At 32.9% G+C, this 20851-nt stretch overlaps 2 protein-coding genes across 2 annotated transcripts; both read right to left on the reverse strand.

The window, feature by feature from the left end:
- Positions 1–1916: 1916 nt before the first annotated feature.
- Positions 1917–7241, reverse strand: LOC130466051 (uncharacterized). The gene is made up of 5 exons (XM_056834795.1): positions 6428–7241; positions 4767–4927; positions 4628–4693; positions 4395–4471; positions 1917–2141 (listed from the first exon to the last, which is right to left on the reverse strand). Exons 2-5 carry the CDS (start codon positions 4894–4896, stop codon positions 2046–2048), a joined length of 369 nt encoding a protein of 122 aa, XP_056690773.1. The 5' UTR covers positions 4897–4927; positions 6428–7241; the 3' UTR covers positions 1917–2045.
- Positions 7242–11275: 4034 nt separating this feature from the next.
- LOC110776799 (60S ribosomal protein L23A) lies at positions 11276–13570 on the reverse strand. Its single transcript, XM_021981364.2, has 4 exons — positions 13454–13570; positions 13310–13349; positions 11841–12204; positions 11276–11463 (listed from the first exon to the last, which is right to left on the reverse strand). The coding sequence occupies exons 2-4, from the start codon at positions 13326–13328 to the stop codon at positions 11379–11381; spliced, it is 468 nt and encodes a 155-aa protein (XP_021837056.1). The 5' UTR covers positions 13329–13349; positions 13454–13570; the 3' UTR covers positions 11276–11378.
- Between the last annotated feature and the right edge of the window lie 7281 nt (positions 13571–20851).

Here is a 20851-nt window from a genome sequence, read left to right on the forward strand (position 1 = left end):
TAGTCCAAACATGCATATTAGTCAAAACTCCTACTACGTACAGTCCTACCTCGCCACAAAATGAGCTAAGGTCTTACCCGTGCTTTTCACATGAGAGATCGAGAAATTATCTTAAGACAAAGCACACTTACGTCTTTTATCATAAATTAAGAACATGGGGAGTATTCCCTCAAAAAAAAAATCAAAAAAAAACACATAGGAGTGAGTGAGTGAAATTATCTTAAGACTAGCTTGCTTTTTCACTTGATTACAAACGTATTTTTAATATATACTCCCTCTGTTTCTAAATAAGTGTCATTTATTGGGAACGACACGAAGCTTAATAAAATTGTGAAGTGTGTAAAATGTACTGAATGGTAATGTTTTTGTTTTGGGAAAGGAAAAAATAGATAATTATTTATTGATGAAGTACAAATAAAAGTAGATGGGATTGAAAAGTGGATAAGTGTAGATTGTGTAAATAAAAGTAATCATGATTTATAGAAAAGTGGAAAAAGTGTATGGAAAAGTGGGAAAAGTATATGTTCAAAAAATGAAAAGTGACACTTATAAGGGAACGCCAAAAATAGAAAAGTGACACATACGGAGTATTTAAGAACGGAGGGAGTAAGTACATATTTCGGAAGACTGCCTCCTGATTTAGGGTGCGTTCTGTTCACCTTAAAAAAATAAGTTTCAGGTCCAATAAGTTCAGATAAGTTCAGATAAGTTCAGATAAGTTCAGATAAGTATCAATTATTTATTATTTATTATTTATTATTTATTATTTATTACTTATTACTTATTACTTATTACTTATTACTTATTACTTATTTATTATTTATTATTTATTATTTACTCCCTCCGTCCCAGAATAGTTGTTACACTCTCATGGGCACACAGTTTAATGCGATAAGTAGTAGTGTGGTTATCAATTGTTATTTTATTGAAAAAGTAGATGTGATAGGAGTTAGTGTGGTATTTTTTTAATTGAATGAGAGAGGGTGTAGGGACAAAAAAAATATTAGTGGAATAGAGAGACAATATAATAATTGTGGGGTAATTCCTAATTTAGAAGTGTAACAACTAATCTGGGACGGACGAAAAAAGAAAGTGTAACAACTAATCTGGGACGGAGGGAGTATTATTTATTATTTATTATTTATTATTTATGGTTTATTATTTATTATTTATTATTTATTATTTTTTACTTATTATTTATTACTTATTATTTATTACTTATTATTTATTATTTACTACCTCCGTTCCTTAATGTTCTTTACGGTTACTATTTGCACGGACTCCAATGCAATATTTAACGACTTATATATCCATTTCCGTATGTGAAAAAAATATAAAAATTTGATATTGTAAAAATACACAACGAGACCAAACTAACAAGATCTTACATGATAACATTTTGATGTATATACACTAGAGGAAAAAACCTCAAGTGCGGGCTCATTTTAAGGGGTTTAGTGCGGGCTTTTACATGTGCAGCACATGGCCTGCCCGCACTTGGCATTTCTGAAGTGCTGCCAATATATGAGCCCGCACAAAACTATTTTTGTGCTGCCAATTTAGGAAATGTGCCCGCACTTGACAACTTTGTGCTGCCAATTTTCGAATACGTGCCTGCACTTGACAAACTTTGTGCTGCCAATTTTTTAAATGTGCCCGCACTTGACAACTTTTGTGCTGCCAATTTTTAAAATGAGCCCGCACTTGACAAACTTTGTGCTGGCAATTTTGTAAATGAGCCCGCACTTGACAACTTTTGTGCTGCCAATTTTGGGAATGAGCCCGCACTTGTGATATATATACGAGCCTATAAACGAGCCGTATTTGTTATATATCCTATTTTCCTGCCACATATTTTATATAATTGGACCACGCCACTAGTTAACCTCCATACATCATATAAAAAAGTACCCAATTATATAGATAATTAAATTGTACAGTTGAAAACTCGATTACATAACAGTCATAAAAAACTAGCATCCGTAACCTAAAATTCATTACAAGGAAATATCAAAAACAATACTAAAATTCACTACAAGAAAATATCAAAGACAAACACTAGAAATGATGTTTGCCAACTTTTCTCGAACTTCATTTATCTCTTCAATCGTGAAAGGCTCCTCCCTTGAATTTTTGAGTACCTTACAAAGATCGACAATAAAAAAAATATATGTATACTTTAGTTAGTTACATTATAAATATTGTATCGTAAAATAAAGTAAGACTTAATTTGCTCATACCAATGAAATAAAGAATAAAATTGTCGTTTTCGATCCAAACTCTTAACTAATGAACCTATATAGATATTCTAAACCTTTTAAATGTTTAACATATTGTTTTTATGTTTATAAGTCTCATTATTACCCAATTTGGTCAAGTTATGCACAATTAAGGGTCATTTGATCGTTATATGTAATAATTTTACTAACATTGTCGTTTTTGCTCCTAACTTTTAACTAATAAACCTAAAAAGGTATTTCAAACCATATAATTGTTTAACATACTTGGTTTTATGTTTCTAAGTCTCATTCTTACCTAGTTTGGTCAAGTAATGCATATTTAAGGGTCGTTTGATCGTTATATGTCATATTTTGACTAAAATTGTCGTTTTCGCTCCTAACTCCTAACTAATGAACCTAAAAAGGTATTTGAAGCCATATACATGGTTAACATACTTGTTTTTATGTTTCTAAGTCTCATTCTTACCTAGTTTGGTCAAGTAATGCATATTTAAGGGTCGTTTGATCGTTATATGTCATATTTTGACTAAAATTGTCGTTTTCGCTCCTAACTCTTAACTAATGAACCTAAAAAGGTATTTGAAGCCATATACATGGTTAACATACTTGTTTTTATGTTTCTAAGTCTCATTCTTACCTATTTTGATCAAGTTATACACATTTAAGGGTCTTTTGATCCTTATATGTCATATTTTGACTAAAATTGTCGTTTTCGCTCCTAATTCTTAACTAATGGACCTAAAAAGGTATTTTAAACCATATACATGTTTAACATGCTTGGTTTTATGTTTCTAAGTCTCATTCTTACCTATTTTGGTCAAGTAATGCACATTTAAGGGTCGTTTGATCCTTATATGTCATATTTTGACTAAAATTGTCGTTTTCGCTCCTAATTCTTAACTAATGGACCTAAAAAGGTATTTGAAACCATATACATGTTTAACATACTTGTTTTATGTTTCTAAGTCTCATTCATACCTATTTTGGTCAAGTTATGCACATTTAAGGGTCGTTTGATTGTTATATGTCATATTTTGACTAAAATTGTAGTTTTCGCTCATAACTCTTAACTAATGAATCTAAAAAGGAATTTGAAACCATATACATTTTTAACATACTTGGTTTTATGTTTCTAAGTCTGATTCTTACCTATTTTGGTCAAGTAATGCACATTTAAGGGTCGTTTGATCCTTATATGTCATATTTTGACTAAAATTGTCGTTTTCGCTCCTAACTCTTAACTAATGAACCTAAAAAAGTATTTGAAACCATATACATGTTTAACATACTTGGTTTTATGTTTCTAAGTCTGATTCTTACCTATTTTGGTCAAGTAATGCACATTTAAGGGTCGTTTGATCCTTATATGTCATATTTTGACTAAAATTGTCGTTTTCGCTCCTAACTCTTAATTTATGAACCTAAAAAAGTATTTGAAACCATATACATGTTTAACATACTTGTTTTTATGTTTATAAGTCCCATTCTTACCTATTTTGGTCAAGTTATGCACATTTAAGGGTCGTTTGATCGTTATATGTCATATTTTGACTAAAATTGTCGTTTTCGCTCCTAACTCCTAACTAATGAACCTAAAAAGGTATTCCAAACCATATAAATGTTTAACATATATGGTTTTAAGTTTCTAAGTCTAACTCTTACCTAGTTTGGTCAAGTTATGCACATTTAAGGGTCGTTTGATCGTTATATGTCATATTTTGACTAAAATTGTCGTTTTCTTTCCTAACTCTTAACTAATGAACCTAAAAAGGTATTTGAAACCATATACATGTTTAACATACTTGGTTTTATGTTTATAAGTCTCATTCTTACTTAGTTTGGTCAAGTTATACACATGTAAGGGTCGTTTAATCGTTATATGCCATATTTTGACTAAAATTGTCGTTTTTGCTCCTAGCTCTTAACTAATGAATTTAAATAGATATTCTAAACCTTTTAAATGTTTAATATACTTAGGTTTATGTTTATAATTCTCATTATTACCTAATTTGGTCAAGTTATGCACATTTAAGGGTCGTTTGATTGTTATATGTCATTATTTTGACTAAAATTGTCGTTTTCGCTCTTAACGAATGAATCTAAATAGATATTCTAAACCTTTTACCTAAATTGATAAAGAAAAATTCCATATACCTCATAAATCTCTTGTAACTTATTCATGATGTCCCCATCTTCATATTTACCAAATAGCGAAGATGTCATGCAAACACCTATAGAACCCGTGAGAAAAAAGAGTAAGATGTTACCAACCAAAAGCAAAGTACATTAAAAAAAAAAACAGAAGTGTCAAGTTGGAACTTTTTCAATTTATTGAACATGCATGCTTTGCGCTTTACGAAATATGATAACTGGTTGGAAACATCTACCTTGCATAGAAAGAAAACGAAGTTCTTGATTTGTTGATACAGCAATCTCAACAAGGCGATCATCCACTGCAACACAATTATCTTCAGTAAAGTACTTATCTCTTACGAAAAGAACAGATAATTGGGAAAGAAAGCATACACTGCTGCCACAAGTGTTTCCTTGGCCACACTAACTTCGCGAACCCAACAAGGTGCTGGAGTTTATTACATATATCAACATAACATGGTATAATACTACAAAACAGATTGCTGAGCCAAGTTGATCTCATCCAGTAAAACCCATGATCTCATATTTAAATCCTGCAAATACAAATCATACACACTGTAATATTTGTAATCTAACAGAAAATATTCTAGCTTCACTAGAGGAAAATATTTGTAATCTAACAGAAAATATTCTAACTCCTCTGAGAAAACACTGTAACTCAACAAAGCATACAAATGTCTGGCAAAGTAATAAGGGCAGCTCAACCTAGCGGGGCCGGGAGCTTTAGTATTTAAGCTTGTATTACAGCTCTTGGAGCACACAATGAAATGAGAGAAAATCTAGGTTGAACAATTTATAGCATTCTCAAATATTTCCTCAATGAACTAACTGCTTAATTACAGTCTAAACATCAGAAATAAAAGTATATTTATCTTTCACCTACCTTTTCTAGATTTTAGTTGCTTAAAAATTTACTTTCATGTCAAAACTCACAACACAAACACAATTACTCCAGTAATAATTCTTGACATACTAAACCCACATCTTTGAAAAAAATACCCCGGAATTAGTCCCTTGGTCATGGTTCCTCCAATAATAGTTCTCCATAATTATTAATGGCAATCAAGGCGAGGCTTTAGTCTGAAAAATCACGATCTGCAATGTTATGACCTAGAAGACCACAGAAAATGAACTAAACCTATACATGTGTGTGTAGAGGTGTTTCTTGCTCGTCAGTACTTAAAGTAACCATTTCCTCAATTACTCCTTGTACGTGTTTAATCACATAATAGCAATATCACACCATACATATTGTGCTCGTTATCGTGTTTTTTGTGAGTCGGTGTGTGCATTATGTCATTATATATACATGTGTGTGAGTGTGAGTCCATAGAAAATGAAAAATATTACACCATACATATATCAAGTTCTTCGCAGTATCTAGAGCAGTACACAGCTGCAAGGAGGGGATGATAAAACAAGAAAATAAAATTAGTCGTCAGCTGAATACAGCATCAAAGTGTGACGACACATGCCCTTGGCCCCTTGCAGAGGAAAGAAATGCAAGCAGTTGAGAGCTAACAAGTTTACAACCAATGAAAGCATATATGAGTAATAGCTTAGATCAATGACTGTAATTTGACTGTAATTCAGCTAACCAGTTCAAGGCAAGATCATAGATTATAAACGATTAATACTATATGACAAATACACCTCAACTGTATCTAAGCTAACCAATTCAATGCAAGTCTGTATAACATACACCAAATCCTATATCTTGGAACAACTCTGGCCAATTCAAATCCAGCTAAAGTTCATGTACAACTAACAAAATCCTATTCAAATCCAAAACCACCAACAAATGCCAAAATCAAACAATCTGAACCCCAGCATACATCACCAGTGAACACAATTGCAATTCGAACAAAATAAAAAAAAGTTTAAAAAATCAAAACAAAACCCTAAAAAATCAAAAGTTAAGAGAAATCAACAATAACTACAAAAAGAAACACTAGAATCGAACTTTTCAATGCAAAGCATCATATCAGAAACACGAATCGCCAAAAAAATGGAAAACAAATTGAAGAACAAACCTGAGTTAAATCGATCCGGAAGTAGGTAGAAGCAAAATCGAGCACGCAATCGAAAAACCTTGACAAATTAGGCATTCGTCATTACAGTAACAAGATTATAGGAAAAAAAAATTAATTTTAAATTACAAACCTAAAAGAGATAAGGATGAGCGATGCCTGTGTGCTGCGGCCGCGGCGAGAAGAGGAAGAATTCGCCGGTTGGGGAACATCGTTGGCGACGCGACTAGTCGTGCCGGTGTATGCTGAGTGATGTTGTTGAGTTTCGCGCCCAGAGAACCAGAGAGGGGGAGGAACAGAGAAACCAGAGAAGAGGGAAGGAGGAGAGAAAAGGGAAAAGCAGTAACCTGAGAAGAGGAAGTGGGGAAGTGGGGAAGCGCGAAATGAAATAAAATTGGGAAATATTTTGTGGGGGTCATTTGTGAAATAAGCCCGCACTTGAACTCAAGTGCTGCCAATTTTTTAAAATGAGCCCGCACTTGTGAAATTGTTTTTTTTTTTTTTTTTTGCTCTCAAGTGCTGCCAATTTACTAAATGAGCCGCACTTGAAGAGAAGCACATGTCGATTTTTCTACTAGTGATAACAGTGAGAATCCACGGTCAAAGTTTTCATACTTTTGACACATATTCCAAAGCGTAAAGAGCATTAAGGAACGGAGGTAGTATTACTTATTAGTGATTATTGATTATTGATTATTTATTACTTATTACTTATTACTTATTACTTATTACTTATTACTTATTACTTATTACTACTTACTACGTATTATTTATTATTTATTATTTATTATTTATTATTTATTATTTATTATTTATTATTTATTATTTATTATTTATTATTTATTATTTATTATTTATTATTTATTATTTATTATTTATTATTTATTATTTATTATTTATTATTTATTATTTATTATTTATTATTTATTATTTATTATTTATTATTTATTTCAAGAAGTTTCAAGAAGTTCAGATAAGTTCAGATAAATTCCAATAAGTTTCAATAAGTTCCAATAAGTTCAGATAAGTTCAGATCAGATAAGTTCAAATAAGTTCAGATAAGATTAGATAAGTTCAGATAAGATCAGATAAGTTCAGATAAGTTCAGATAAGATCAGATAAGTTCAGAGAAGTTCAGATAAGATCAGATAAGTTCAGATAAGATCAGATAAGTTCAGAGAAGTTCAGATAAGTTCAGGTCAAATAAGTTGAACAGAACGCACCCTTAAGCTACTCTTATTATCTCTCCTTCTCTAAAAGATTGTACTGGTTCGAATTTCTCGGTTAAAGTTTATGCTACATTTATTGGCATTGATATCGTACAAATAACCAATGAAAAGGCAGAGTTTAAAGAAGGGAGGCCTTAGGGTTGAGAAACCAAGTAAATGTCCTTAGCCCTTATTGGCATGGCGTAGAGGCTAGGATTGAGCACAACAGGTACCCTGTTAAAATTTCAGGAACATGAGCCAGAACTTGTTGAAATAGGTTACGGGAAATGAGAATCGAAACCTGTTTTAACAAGTTCCGGTTTAGGGTACCCTGTCATTTTAAATTTATATATAATTATTGTTATTTTATTGGAAAAAAACTAACTTATGGTTTGGGCTTTGATTGTTTTATAGTTTGGGCTTAAATTGTAACTGTATTTATAAAGAAGTAGCTTTGATTATTTTGTATTTTGAGCATATGAAACATTTTTATATGGTCTGGTCCCTTATTTTGGGTATTTCACATCAGAACAGGGCTCTGTTCTCTTCACCTTATTTTCACTTATTTCAGGTCTGATAAGATAAGATAAGATAAAATAAGGGTCAATAAGATAAGATAAGATACGATAAGATAAGGGCCAATAAGATAAGATAAGATAAAACAGGATAAGTTCAGGGTCAATAAGATAAGATAAGATAAGTTCAGTGAAGGAAATAATGCCTTTGGTCCAAATATGCATTTAATGATAGGAAATTTTGTGAAACACTACCTTTAAGTTTGGTGGTTTTGTGAATTGCTACCTTATAAAAACTTTTTTTAGTTTAACTACCTTATAAGTTTGGTTTGTTTGACTAACACTACCATTTGACGTTTTTCGTTAATGTTTTCCGTCGTGTATTTCTTTTATTCTTTTAAATATCTCTGTTCATTTGTCATTTTGTGCATTTGCCATATTAAATAACCGTTGTAGTGGAGTCCAAAGACGTAAAACATTAACAAAAAACGGCAAATGGTAGTGTTAGTCAAACAAACCAAACTTATAAGGTAGTAAAATATAATTTCCTTTTTAAAAGGTAGCAATTCACAAAACCACCAAACTTAAAGGTAGTGTTTCACTGAATTTCCTTAATGATAAGTCTAATAAATGCGATTCAGTATTAATTAACAAGTTAATAATTCAGTGAGATCAAGTGAGCTGAATGCCTAGCTAGAGGCCGCTTCACTTCAAGTGGAATTAATGATATTAATCCACAGCTTACTCTTGACTGAACACGTAGGGTCACACAAATAGTACGTAAACGGATCAAGTATTTAATGGCATTAAATACTCCATCTATGGATATTCGGAATCGACGGATCTTGGTTTCAGTGGGAGCTGAGATCTTCAAAGGCAAAAAATGAATACTCCGGAAACGATGATATTGCCGGAAACGGAAATATGGATCGTAACGGAAATATAAATATTATCCAAGTCGTAGATGTTGCCGGAAACGGAAACATGGTACGTATCGGAAAATATTATCGGAAATGGAAATATTACCGGAATCGGAAATATTGCCGGAAACGGAAATATTGTCAGAATCGGAAATATTATCGGAATCGGAAAATAATTTCGGAAACGGAAATATTAAATATTTGGTCGAAACGAAAATTAATTCCGGAATCGGAAATGTTAAATATTATTCGTATCGGAAATGAATTCTGGAATCAGGAATTTAATCGGAAAGCGTATCGTACGAATTAGCATCGGACGAGGCTTGCTAGACGAAGGCCCAGCACGAAGCCAGGCCGACGCCCAGCAAGCCACACGCATCCAACAACACGCCAAGGCCTCGACCAGGCCCAACGCAAGGCCAAGGCCCAGCCAAGGCTTGGCGCGTGCGACAGGCTCAGCGATGGGCTACGACAGTGGGCCTTAGCGCTTTGCGCTGTGCGTGGGCCGCGAGGCTTGCGCATGGGCGTGCGGTGCTTGGGCGCTACGTGCGTGCGTGCTATACGAATCCTAAAGCTATCGGAATTTGTGCATTGATTAAATCCTAATCCTAAAAGATTAAATTAATTACTTAGAGTTCTAAAAGGATTCTAACTAATTAATTAGTATTCTAACAGGATTCGAAATCCTTTCCATGGTTCTATAAATATATGCCTAGGGTCATAAATTTATAACACGAGTTTTTCAACAAGTATTCATACAATAAAACAGTGATTTTTGAGCAGAAAAATCTGTCATATTCTTGCCCATAATTAGCCGAAAATTATAGTACCTTAAGGGCGATTCTAGTTGGTCAATCTTAAGGCGGACCCGGACGTGCTGTGGACTATCTACGGAGGGACGACACTTGGAGTTCTAAAGACTTGTTCTTGTTCGGTTCGGGCGCAGCTAGGGAGGGCACGCTACAAAGTGTATGCACCTAAATTATGCTAAATGATTATGTGTAAATAATATGTTTCCTGGCATTAAGGTTTTCCGCATGATTTATGTTTTGTCATACGTATTATAACCTAACATTCAGGGCCAATAAGATAAGATAAGGTGAGGCAAATATTACATAAGGTAATACTATAAGTTTCAATAAGATAAGATAAGATAAGGGTCAATAAGATAAGGGTCAATAAGATAAGATAAAATAAGATAAATTCAGAGCCAATAAGATAAGATAAGTGAAATTCAGGTGAAGAGAACACTACCTAGGTGTGTACAGTTGAGTATTTCACATCATAATAGGTGTGTACAAAGTACCCTACAGGATACCCTAACTTTTTGTTCACCCCTAATAGAGGCCATGTAAAGAAACTCTAAAATCTATTTGGCATTAAACGGAGGATGTGTCTGTTCGTATGGTAGAAAAAAGTGTTTCAATATTTCTGTAACTAGGACAAGGATCGTGTGATGGGAGAAAGGTCGTGTACTTTTGACAGTCGGGTGTTGCCATTGAAGGAGATAGGAAGAGACGATCAACCTTCAGCCAATCGCCGTATTGCGTTCGTCTACCAGATGTTCCGTTAGGTAGAAGAAACGCCTCTTTTCTCGTACGACATTGGCCAAGCGTTTAGAAGTATAGGGGAGGCTCCGCCGTATTGAACGTGATTGCTAGTTTTATGGTGGGGACAAGGTTATTGATTATCAATATGGTCTGGTTGCACCATATCATGATCATACAGAGAAAATGGGTCAACAATCTTAGAGGAGTTAAAACTGCCAAGGGTGTTTGAAAAACAAGGAGAAAGCAAGCTAAATAACAATTTCCAAATGATTGCAAATTTGCAATTGAACCATTAAAGTACACAAGCAACACACCACAAATATATGATTTTAATTTGTAATGATGTTTTGTAAAGCTTAAAAGCCCTAGATCATAGTTAAATCATTCATTTGTTAATATTCAGTTATTTGGAACAGCTAAATCACAAAGCTACTTATTTTTAACAAACATCCAAAAAATACACCTGAAGGGTGTTCAACAGGAAGGCAAATTCCATAAAATAGCAACTCATGCCCACCATTAACACAAATTTTCGAAGAGATGGTTACTGGCTTCTGGCCACATTACTAATTTCATGCAATGAACTCACATAACCAAAATTAACAGACGAATTTTGAAGTTGGAAAGAGCATACAACCACCACAGAGACAATCCAGGATATCAAATAACAATCTGAGCATTAAACTGAAATTGTGTTCCTAACAAAATTTGTCACTGGTAATCAGTCTGCTAATGACAAAAGATAAATCAAAATACAGAGTTTAGATGATTCCGATCTTGTTTGCAACATCCAAAGCATCATAGTCTGGTGTAAGGCGGACGTATGCCTTCTTGGTGCCATCGGGCCTGCAGCAGAACATAATCACAAACCAGTTAATACAAAGCCCCCCTTTCAGTTGTTTAAGCTAATATGGAGTATACATCACAAAGTCTAATATAGCTAAAGCGAGAACTACTATACTACAGTTGCCCCCCTCTTTGAAAATGAAGAACCATAAGATAGCAATCACAGGAGAAACATTAGAATTTGCATGCCAAACATGCACCAACACCAAATAGTCAAATACAATCTGTTATCCCACCAACACCCAACAGGGTACACCAAATATAGTTCTAGGCTACCATGAATTGGAAAATAATGGTCATGTTCTCAAAACAAGGGTCATATATATCAAGGCTGCATTTCGGTTGATCAGAAATTTGGAATTATTAACAATATTCACCTGATCAAAGTATTCACTTTCTTGGCCTGGATGTCATACATCTTCTTGACGGCATCCTTGATCTTCTTCTTATCAGCACGGATATCGACAATAAACACCAAGGTGTTGTTGTCCTCGATCTTCTTCATGGCAGACTCGGTAGTCAACGGGAATTTAAGGATCTGGTAGTGGTCCAACTTGTTTCTTGGGGTAGCACTGATGCGAGGGTACTTGGGGTTTCTTTCCTTCTTAAATGTCTTTGGCCTGTGGAAAGTTACCTTGGTCCTGATCTTCTTACTGGCTTTCTTCTTCAAGGTTGATGCACCTGATTTCACAGCCTTGGCAGCTTTCAAGGCCTGAGCCTTAGGATCAGCCTTCTTCCCATCTACCAAACAAAACATTACAGGTTTTGTAAAATTGGAAAAATAACTTACAGAAAACAATAGTTCAAGAAGTATATTGTCAGTGTTATATTCATTGTGCAAACATCAAATAAGATTTAATACAGATAAGAGCATGGTGACATCTGAAGTATACATTTTACTGAAATACTGAATACCATTTAAGAAATTCTTGAGCCTTTATTTCCTCAACCACAAAGCATAACCACACATGACAATTAATAAAATCACTATTGAGCTCACTTGATACATTTGCAAAAGCAATTAGTAAAAAAAATCATGAAACTAAGCATGGATAGCATTGGCAGATTGAAAACTAGGCAATTAGTAATAGTAACAATTACAAGCAAATTGGGGGAAAATGAAAGGCAGCATATCCTCTTTTCATAAATTCACATACAAGCTCTGTGATTATTATCAAGTCAAGTTACCCAGCAAACTTGTACAATACGGATAACATAGGTGATAATGGCCATCGAATCTAACATTCAACAAGAATGGTTGAAGGCTTGAAGCATCAAATTCGGCATGCTTAACCACCCATTAAAGATTGTTGAAAAAACTTCGTAAAACGAAGAAGCCATTAAGCAACCTTACATATCAAACACATTTTGAAATTGAATAGTAACCATTATTTCCTTATACTTAAAGTTCTTTGAATATTTAGAGCATTTGTAATAATTTTTAAGTTCCTATATCCAAAATGCAGTATTTTATTCAGAAATAAGCATTGCGACTTTTCGAACATATTTATCTGGGCAAAATAAAATAAAAATGACGTGCTTTTAATATCACAACCAACAACCTATAAAGTAATTATATGTAGGAACATTATTTAGCGAACATAAAGCCTAGAACAATAAGCTTTTGTACGCATAATCAAATAGCCAGTTACTTGTTCAATAGAACAATCACAGCGGATAATTGCAGGTAAAAACATGGATTTGTAAGAATCAACACGAGCATTTCAGTTAAACTACACCGAAAAAAAAATCCAGAGTTTCCACACAAAAATTACTCAACCAGAAATAAATCGTACAAAAACTTCAAAATAAATTAATACATTCAAGTGAAAAATGGAAAAAATACCTTTAGCAGTAGGCGCCATTGATGCTCGAACTGATAAACCCTAAAAAATGAAGAAACAAAAATCAATGAGATGATGCAAAATTAGCAAATCGTGAAATTGAAGAAGATGTTTAAGGAGAGAGAATCAAAGAAAGAGGGGAAAACCTAGGAGAGAGAGTGGATGCAGGTGCGGCAGGGTGTTGTGTTAGGGTTTACAAAATGAAGACGACGAATGTGTGGGTTTTATGAGTCTCCAAATTAAGGTGTCGGGTTTATTTTGACCCATTTGTTTGTTCTGGGCTGGCTAGTAGATGGCCTATCATTTATTTATTCTTTATACATGGGTCGTTTATGTGCTCAACATCTAAAATAATTGAATGCTCTTGAATTGAAATGAACTGAATTGATCTGACCTGAGCTTAACTTAACTGAATAATATTGTAATAATAAATAATAAAGAATATTTCGTATAAATATACGGAGTAGTAAATTATAGAGAACTACCGAGGTCATTTTAGTATTAATAATTAATAATCCCTAAATTATTGTAATTAATAATAAATTAGTAGTAAATAATACTCCCTTCGTCCTTGTTTACTACTCCCTCCGTCTCTTTTTGTTCTTTACGTTTTCCTTTTGGGTATTTCAAAATGTTCTTTACATTTCCTTTTATATTATCACATAAATGACTTATTATTCTATCAAAATTTGTGTCCAATTATTATTTTAACCAATTAAATTTATTTGGTCATTTACTCTCTCACACTTTTTTATTGGGACATTAAATATTTCTCATCTCCCAATATCAGAATTTTGATAAAAGTGAAAATATTATAAATAAACGTAATTTATCTTGTTTAAATAAATAAAAATTGAGGAATCTCGATGCAAATTAATTAATCGTTAAAACGCGTGAAAAATACCAAACGTAAAGAACAAAAAGAGACAGAGGGAGTAGTTCTTTATGGAATAATGAATAATCCACTAAAAGGACACCTTGCATGTGAATCTCTAAAAAATCTCACCCGTTTGGATAGGAGAGAGAAAAAATTATGAAAATACAGGTAGGTTAGAAAATAAAGGGACCACTAGAACATAACACATAAATACTAAAAGCAAAAAAAAAAAAAAAAACACTCCCATGAAATAATCAGACTAAAACATAACACATTTAGACTATATTAGAAAGAATTAGACCATGCCAAACCAAGTGCAGTGAACAAAGCCTAAAAATGTCATAGAGCTGGTCAGATGAGGATCCCTTACTCTTAAAGGGTATAGGCCTCTCCTTACTTCCCCCTCCACTCCTAAATGGTATAAGCTCTATCATGTTCACTTTATTTTCACTTATTAACGAAAAAATAAGTTCAAACAAGTTTGGGAAAGACAAGGGTTACTTAAGTACGGAGTACAATCTATCTCTATTCTATAAGAGAACTACCGAGGTCATTTTAGTAAATGGCCTTTTGGTGTTCCCTTTACAATATACTATAATTGTAATACCTCGTATTTTTCGGAATTTATAAGTATATTTTACTGTATTTATAAAGTATTTTTATGAACTTAGAATTTAAATGCATTTAATTATGATTTAAATGTATTTTTATAAAATAATTATTATTTTATTAAATCCAAAACGAATTTATTATTTGAGTCGGGAAATTTATTGGGTCGTATTTTTAAACGGTTTGAATTAATTCTAATTTTTAAACCCGACTCACTCCACTAGTTGAGCTCAACTGAGTTTATAAGCTCAAATCCCAATTCAAACCCAATTACCTAAATTTCAAAGCCCAATATTTAATTCCTAAGCCTATCCCATTAGGGATTGGGTAACCTATAAATATAACCCACTTCATTAATTGATCCCCACCTCCCATCATTAATTTTCTCTCTCCTCTTTTGTTCCCTTGCACCCGGCTCCCTCTCCTCTTGCTCGTCTCCCTTCGCCCGCACACATGCACAACCCGAGCACCTTGCTCATTGCTGCTTCGTGCCCTCGTGCTCGTGCTCGTGCTCGCACAACACTCGCTTCTCTTCGTCTCTTGTGTGCGATGATGTAGCCTCACGCACAGCCCACCCCTTACTCCCTCTCGTAGCTCGTTGCTCTCTCGTTGCACCACACTCGTGCCCGCGCCGAGTGTTGTTTCGTTGTTGCTTGTTGTTGTTGTTGTGCTTGTTGTTACCTCAACGCAAGCCCCTCACTCGCACACTCTCCCTCTCACTCGTGCTCGCTGCCGAGCACTGCTGCTGCCCCTGCTTGAGTCGCACGCTACCCGTATGCACCACATGTATTGTGTGTATTATACTCCGTGTATTTTTTATCCCCTTCGCCCAATCACATTCAATTCGTGATTGTACCGTGTTATAGGTCGGGTTGGAGGTGATTTCTAATCTTGAGTCGTGATTCGCAAAGTGGCCCCCGTACTTAGATATTCAATGTATGTACGCGCATAGGGTGACCATCGTTTACATTAGGATACTTGTGATGTTTATTATTATGAATTATATGACTTGATTATTATTGGATTCATGTTTGATGTTGTGAACAAGCATGTTGCGGATTATTATTGAATTTATGAATCCTATGTGAACAAGCATGTCGTGATTATTTATAATCGTTGAATTTAATGTCAAGCATGGTGTTCAAGTTTTATATGCATGTATGGGTGTTTCAGATGCAAGTATTTATGTTTATGTTATCGCACGTAATGTCTAGCATACTTTGAGCCAAGTATTCGTGCCTCGTTGCACTATTTATTCTACCCCGTCTGTAGGGTATGTTTGGGATGTCTATGTGAATTGAATTAAGAATTTTTCGTGCCTTGGGCAAACCCGTTTCTTAACTGGCAATGTCGGGTTATCTCAATAGTATATTGAGAAGGAACAATGGGAATAATATCACTTGAGTCTTGTGTTTTGATCACAAGTCGTAACGGATTAAAATGAAGTGTCATTGTTTGGTTGCTTGTATTTTATGTCTTGTTGTTGTTCTTGAGTTCACCTTGTACATAAAATATTAATTAACGTAAAGTGCAACCCGAACAAGCTTCAAAACTCTTGGAACGTATATACCTTGAGTATGAACAATGGGGGAGTCTTGCTGGAAAACTTGTACTCCTACGAATGATTCAAGACGTTGTTTCATTCTTTTTATGCGTTGGAATTCCGTCGGTATGGTCCGACATATTACTTTAATTATTATTTTGGTGTTTGGTGGTCTCCCAACACCCTTCCTTTCATGGATATTTCTTTTGGGCTCGTTCGAAGCTTATTCTTAATTAATCTGTGAGTCAATCAGAGTCGTGTCAAGTGTCGAGTCTTTTCTCCATGATTATTTGTTTATTAAATGGATTTTGCATGCGGATTATTTATGTTGTTGAGTGAAGCATGTTAGACTAGGATTTCATTCTAGCTTGTTCGTACTCAACTTTCGCTAACTTCGTGCTTCATGTTTCTTTTGGTCATGGTCTTTGCCTTAATGACCCTATGATGATCCACCATTGCATTTGCATTGTTAGATAGTAGATTTTCAATAACAGGTTTATAGAGATAACTTGCGGGAGAAGTTATCGAGCATGAGAATGAGTTTGAGAGATGTTTTCTTCCGCATTTAAAACTCTATTATTTTCTTTGTCATGACTACATAAACTACATAAACTATTTTAAACTGTTAGTTAAAGAATAATTAAATGTTTTATTTTTGGGTCGTAATGGTTCGATTTGTATGTAGGCCATTAAGTATTATTATGTTTTTAAAGTTAGTTAAATTCCGCTGCGTAATTCTGGTAATAGCCTTAACCGTTATCACGGTGGCGGTAATATCTTAGTAATTCCTTTATTTTAAGTTGGAAAAAGGTTTTATAAAAGAAAGAAATTATTAGGGGGTTATAATAATACCCCTTATTAAATTTACAATTAACTAAATTAATTTAAAAAACTGAATTGTAATAATTCTAAAAACTATTATTTAATGCGATATTGCAAGTAAGGAAATAAAATCTTTCATATTTTAGTACATGAAAGACATTTGCAATTTGACAGCCAACAGTCAACATCAAATTTAAAATAATGTTCAACCATCTTAAATTTGAATCCTTAAATTTCTTTCTTAAAATTATGAAAATTTCTAATCCTTTATTTCACTCTCCCTTAAATTTGCAATCCCTTTATTCCCTCTCCCTTAAATTTGTAATCCCTTTATTCTCTCCTTAATTATTACGGAGTACATTCTTTATTTGCTATCAGCTATCTAATCCCCTTTTGTAACCGCTCCGATCTCCGTGACAGTAACCCTCTACTTATAGAGTCACAACCTAATCATATCCGCTTCTTATTGTGGTTTCTTGCCTCCGCCATAGCCTATTCACCCGTTTTACAAACTTAATAGATTGTAGGGAAGGAGAATAACCATAAGACATTTTATAAATTCTTATGTTATTTCAGGTTAAGATATAATAATGTAAAAAATTATTTTCTTATATTCGCCCGCATTGCGTGCATATAATACTAGTACATATTAAAAAATGAGAAATACGGTTTGCATAATATTCAAACATGTGACCTCATGTTTCAACACTACAACATTATCACATTGAGTTATGACCTTTTACGTGTTATCTTTGCTAAATTAATATTAATGTAATGTAATGCAAAAACGTTGTGTGGTGAAAATATTAAAACATACTAGCTACATTCCTAAGTCATCTTTACGCTTACTATTTACACGTTAATTAATAAACTTCAATGAGCATGTGACGGTGAGGGTAACAATCAGGAAAATTGGTGGTTATAAATTGCACAGCAGCGTACGTAAGTAGATGAAAATTAATATAAAAGTATTGTGAATGGGTGAGTTATGTTGGACTCCCATGATAAAATGTTGCAAGTTGTATGTTGTGGTAGACCAAATGAGGGTGTAAATATAAATTATATATGCTCAAAATGGAATAAAGATCTTCTAGGAACAGGCTAAAACGGAAACGCAAAGAACTTTAAGGAACGGGGGTAGTAATTTCATTAAAGTATATAATAATTGGTATTCAAATAATAATTCGGGGCATCACCCAACCCCAAATACTAGCTTATAATTAAAAATAAGTTTTGATATTTTTAATAAGTTCAAATAAGATAAATTCAGAAAAATAAGTGTAAATCAAATGAATAACTTACCCATTTCCGCACTTTAGAAGGGTCTAGTCTGCTAACACATGTAAAGACTAGTCTTATATGCACGTGTACCGTGCGTAAATTGTCTTATGTAAATATTCAAATTTGTTAATAACTAATTTTTATTATTGAATATGTTTTTGAACTTTTATCCTTTATGTTGGTAGCATCATTTAACATACTCTTAAATTACACACGTCTTATATATGGTAAACTTTTTTAATGAATTACTCCGTAGTCTATTATCAATTATTAAAAAATTTAAAGAGTAAATAATCGAGGACAATTTTGATACATGTAGTTTAATTAATGATAAAAACATGAAATTTTAGATTTTTTACGTGGACACCGAGAGACGAAGGGCTTACCTCGTAAACTCTAAACCCCGTGGTGTCATGCATCACACTAAAACGATGCCCACCAAACATACCCGTTTGTGTGCCAAGCTTATTTAGATGGATGAGACTCGTGAATGAATCACTTGAATAACCTTTAATAAACTACTCACTCGTACAGGTTGTATGTACTTGTAAACCATCATAAAATAATATTGGCGCCAATATTGACAACTATGCAGTACATAGTACTTATCTGAACTTATAATTTATCAAAATTTATTTTAGTTTCTAAATTATTTTTGGATAGCCTTCTTTTTTCAGAACTATCTGAAATAATTTGACAAAAAAGAAGTTAAGTTCAGTAAAAATAATTTTTAATCAGTAAAAATAATTTAAATCACATAAGTCGACGAAAATAAAGTGAGGGGAGAACATACCGTAGTGAATTGAACGTCTAACCACGATTTCCATATGTGTTTGCATACATGCATCATAGTTTTTACCAAAATTTTACGAAGTATTCCATATTATATCCTAAGTAGTTGTTTGCTTTTTATTTATGACTATTTGACTTATAGAGATCATATCTTTCCTCCAAATCAGCAGTAGTAACGTCTTATTACTCATGTAAGTTACAAAATTACATAATTAATTCGTTTAAAATTTCAAAAGTGCAATTACTAAATTGTATTCAGGTGTTCGCTTATAAAATAGAGAAGTCTTTTATGCACGTATCGCATATGAAAATTAAAATTGTATTATATTGCATCTAATCACGTACAATAAATAATAAGAAAGAAAATTTTTTCACAAATTATTCGTCTAGAGAAAAAATTAGACTCATCTCTATTAAAACGTTTATATAGAAATTTATCCGAGTTATGCCCTTACATGATGAAAAATATAAATTGTACGGAATAGTACAAAAGTAAAAAAATTGACGTAATAGTGTTTCACTTTTTTATTTTGCTCGCAGTTGTACTTGCGTAACAATATGTAATTATCCGCCCCATCAATTTGCAACGCATAACTAATCTTATAGGAGTGTTATGGATTATATTGTTCAAAAGCTGGAGGAAATACATACGAAAAAAATTATACCCTAAAAGTTTGAATATTCTTTCCAAAACCTAAGTGTTTTTAGTTTTCCGTATTTTGATTTTTTATAATAACCCTATTTTGGAATTTTATTTGAAAAATTAACTGGTTTTTCTTTTACCCTTTTAACTTTAATTGAGATATTTTAGTTATTTTTGAGATATTGTGTAATTTTGGAAAGATTGTTGATTGATCATGTGATTGCTTCACAAAATTGATGTAAGTAAAACTTTTTTTTTTCCAGAAATATTTTTTTGTTTTCTTGTTATCATGTTATTGCTTAATTTCCTGTTCATTGACTAATCACCCCAAGTTAGTTTTTCATTTATATATTATTTGGTTTAACGGAATTTGATTACTCTAGTTGTCATTAAGGGTATTATATTTTATTTATTTATTATTAAGGGTACTAGAACATCAAATATTAACGACCTCAGTCGTTTCCTTATTATGTAACAAATATTTAGATAAATATCAAGATATTTAAGTAAGTTTTGATATATTTCCCTTCAAAAAAAGGTTATGACATACTCCCTCCGTTCCATAATGTTCCTCACTTTTCCATTATGCGCGGTCTCCAATGCACTACTTTGACCGTTAATAATTTTAATTTCGTATTAGTAAAAGTTATACAAAATTGATATTTAGAAAATTTATATTGAAACGAATCTAATGATATCCCACAAGTTAACATTTATACTTTTAATCATACTATTAATTACGGTCAAAGTTTTTAAAGTTTGACCATATGAATAGTAAACATGAGGAACATTATGGAACGGAGGGAGTATCTGTTAATTATTTTCATATTAATAATGAGAAAGAATCAAATAATACCTTATGATCCAAATGTGCTACCACTTAAAATATTTAAATAAGATTGTAAGTTATATTACCAAGAAAATTATACAATTAAATGAAATTAAGCTGGTAAAAATGAAGTTTGTCGTTTTTTAAA

The sequence above is a fragment of the Spinacia oleracea genome, chromosome 1 (assembly GCF_020520425.1).
Source record: "Spinacia oleracea cultivar Varoflay chromosome 1, BTI_SOV_V1, whole genome shotgun sequence".
NCBI classification, from domain to species: domain Eukaryota; kingdom Viridiplantae; phylum Streptophyta; class Magnoliopsida; order Caryophyllales; family Amaranthaceae; genus Spinacia; species Spinacia oleracea.